The 3,740-nt window shown below is 40.1% G+C and overlaps 1 protein-coding gene across 1 annotated transcript; it reads left to right on the forward strand.

Moving 5' to 3' along the window:
- Positions 1–544: 544 nt before the first annotated feature.
- Positions 545–3,734, forward strand: LOC112494578 (the record flags this gene model as incomplete). The annotated part of the gene is made up of 2 exons (XM_025086608.1): positions 545–2,069; positions 3,591–3,734. Coding segments are annotated over exons 1-2 (1,159 nt in total), but the record flags the coding sequence as incomplete, so codon positions are not given.
- Positions 3,735–3,740: the final 6 nt, after the last annotated feature.

Genomic DNA, 3,740 nt, shown 5'->3' on the forward strand with positions numbered 1-3,740 from the left:
GAGAGAGAGAGAGAGAGAGAGAGAGAGAGAGAGAGAGAGAGAGAGAGAGAGAGAGAGAGAGAGACCAGGAAAAACGATACCCTTCCCATGCAGATTTCGGACGGCAGGCGACTCCACCTCGAACGTTATCCTGCAGTGGTCGCGCGTCAGCCTCCTCATCCCACTGAGAGGCTTCGAGAATCCCCCGATTCGTCAGCCTCCTCATCCCACTGAGAATCCCCTATCCGCTGATTCGTCAGCTTCCTCATCCCACTGAGAAGCTTCGCGAATTCCCCATCCCCCAGCCTCGTGCGAGAGCAGCGGCGAGTTCAAAGTCATTCTAGAGTTATCTATGTATCGGTTGTCCGAATGCGCAATACCGAACGTTATCTCGCAGAGTCGTGCGTCGAGAATGCGGTCCCTCATCCCCCCGAGGTGTCAAATTACTCGTAAGCGCGCGCGACGTAACTTCGTCGTCGTCGTCGTCGGAGGGCTAAGGAATATTCCGGAAGATGCATGAACCTTGACAACGAATCCAGGAATCTCTGTAGGCGATTCGATTCCTTGAAATCTGCGAAACCTCCCATCCCCATTTTTTAACACTTGAGAGTTTCCTAAGAACTATCACCAAAAATCTGAGGTATAGGGTTCCAATGACAAGAATAATTCTCCATTTCGCAATTCGGGTAGGTGTCTTATCGCTCGAACCGATGCAAAACAATTCCAGGAAATCCTTGAAACCTTCGTATAAAAGGCCCTTCTATGATGCGCAGCGATCATTGTTTGTCGAACCTTCAAGTGCATTATTGCTATTAACGAGATGGATTCTACAAAGTGTAAAAAGTTGATTGAGATTATGGAAGGAGCGTACAAACTTCTGAAGAAGGGTTCATCGACGGCAGAAATTGAAAAATGGACGAATTTTGGAACTTAAAATATCAGACTTTTGAACAAAATTCTGAGAAACGTTACTCTTACGATCGGAGAGAAAACTAAAATTTTAACAACGATCGGAATCCTCAAATCTCTGAACGAAAAATTTAAACAACAACTTCGAAAAAGAGGTGGAGGAACGATGAGGGAGAGAAGAAGTGACAGAGTGCGTTGGGATGACTTGGAATCTGCCTTTAAAGGAAGAATAGGGACTGGAGTCATTGCAAACTTGCGACACAAGGACTTGGGTCGTATCTTGGAAGATTCCAGAAAATTGTTTACTGCGAAAATAAAAAACGCACTTCGACAGGACGGAATTTTGAGAGTGAACGTCGTTTTGTCTTGTAAATTCGAGACCATGAAAGCTGACGAGATTGTCGAAGAACTAAAGTTCTTCAGCACTAAGGACGAAGTTGTTCTACCATCCACCGATATCAGCGACTGGTTCAACAGAAATGTGAAGGAAAAGTTACTAGCCAAGGTTGAAGACTTTCAAGAAAGGGAATCTGGTTGGTCATTGGTAGAAATTATAAACTTGGCGGTAAACATCAACAGATACATTCCGATACACGGTGGCCTATTTACTTTCATCGAATTATCGAAGGAGGTGCAAAGTAAGAAAGCAGTCGTAAACATTAGAAACAAAGATCCGTACTGTTTCCTCTGGTCCGTCACCGCAGCTCTTCATCCAGTTAAAAATAATGTAAGCGTTATCGGTTCGTACCCCCACTTCAGCTCAGTGCTAAGGTATGAAGGTTTAAATTTTCCCATTGGCTTAAAGGACATTTCGAAATTCGAGAAGATGAATGATTTAGTAATTAACGTTTACGGTATAGAGTATGATAGTGGTCATGAGATAGTACCAATTTATCTAAGTCAGCAAAAGTCAAACAAGGAAGCGATTCATTTACTCATGTTAGAAACAAAAATTTATTCGAATGGAGATGACGTGGACATGGAAGACGGTAGTGCTTATCACTTTGCTTGGATTCGAAATCTATCTCGTTTACTGAGTTCACAAATTTCAAAACATCATGGTTTTACCAGACTGTGTGATCGATGTCTATGTCACTTTACAACAGTAAACTCTTTCGAAAGACATAGACACGATTGTACAAATATAAATAAATGTAGAGTCGTATTACCGGATGAAAAAGATAAAATTATGAAATTTAAAAATTATAAGTATAAAGAACCTGTTCCGTTTGCCGTTTATGCGGACATCGAGTATATGTTAGAGCCAATTGCGGATAAGTCTAATTCGTTAAACACAACTCTCTATCAAAGACACGTTCAACACAGTATAGCGTACTATTTACAATGTAACTTTGATGACTCTATCTCTAAATTTAGAGCTTATCGTGGGGATGACTTGGAATCTGCCTTTAAGGGAGGAATAAGGACTGGAGTCATTGCAAACTTGCGACACAAGGACTTGGGTCGTATCTTGGAAGATTCCAGAAAATTGTTTACTGCGAAAATAAAAAACGCACTTCGACAGGACGGAATTTTGAGAGTGAACGTCGTTTTGTCTTGTAAATTCGAGACCATGAAAGCTGACGAGATTGTCGAAGAACTAAAGTTCTTCAGCACTAAGGACGAAGTTGTTCTACCATCCACCGATATCAGCGACTGGTTCAACAGAAATGTGAAGGAAAAGTTACTAGCCAAGGTTGAAGACTTTCAAGAAAGGGAATCTGGTTGGTCATTGGTAGAAATTATAAACTTGGCGGTAAACATCAACAGATACATTCCGATACACGGTGGCCTATCTACTTTCATCGAATTACCGAAGGAGATGCAAAGTAAGAAAGCAGTCGTGAACATTAGAAACAACGATCCGTACTGTTTCCTCTGGCCGGTTACGGCAGCCCTTCATCCAGCAAAACTTCATGTAGACAGGATCAGTTCGTACCCCCACTTCAGCTCAGTGCTAAGGTATGAAGATTTAAATTTTCCCATTGGCTTAAAGGACATTTCGAAATTCGAGAAGATGAATAATTTGGTAATTAACGTTTACGGTATAGAGTATGATAGAGGTCATGAGATTGTACCAATTTATCTAAGTCAGCAAAAGTCAAGCAAGGAAGCGATTCATTTACTCATATGAAGGTTTAAATTTTCCGATTGGCTTAAAGGACATTTCGAAATTCGAGAAGATGAATGATTTGGTAATTAACGTTTACGGTATAGAGTATGATAGAGGTCATGAGATTGTACCAATTTATCTAAGTCAGCAAAAGTCAAACAAGGAAGCGATTCATTTACTCATGTTGGAAACAAAAATTGATTCGAATGGAGATGACGTGGACATGGAAGACGGTAGTGTTTATCACTTTGCTTGCATTCGAAATCTATCCCGTTTACTGAAATCACAAATTACAAAACATAAACGTTATACTAAACTCTGTGATCGATGTCTATGCCAATTTACAACAGTAAACTCTTTCGAAAAACATAGACTCGATTGTGCAAATATAAATAAATGCAGAGTCATATTACCGGATGAAAAAGATAAAATTATGAAATTTAAAAATTATAAGTATAAAGAACCTGTTCCGTTTGCCGTTTATGCGGACATCGAGTGTATGTTAGAGCCAATAGCGGATAAGTCTAATTCGTTAAACACAACTCTTGCAAATATAATAAATGCAGAGTCGTATTACCGGATGAAAAAGATAAAATTATGAAATTTAAAAATTATAAGTATAAAGAACCTGTTCCGTTTGCCGTTTATGCGGACATCGAGTGTATGTTAGAGCCAATTGCGGATAAGTCTAATTCGTTAAACACAACTCTCTATCAAAGACACGTTCCACACAGTATAG

Source organism: Cephus cinctus, unplaced genomic scaffold (assembly GCF_000341935.2).
Source record: "Cephus cinctus unplaced genomic scaffold, Ccin1 Ccin1_scaffold0631, whole genome shotgun sequence".
In the NCBI taxonomy this organism is placed as follows: domain Eukaryota; kingdom Metazoa; phylum Arthropoda; class Insecta; order Hymenoptera; family Cephidae; genus Cephus; species Cephus cinctus.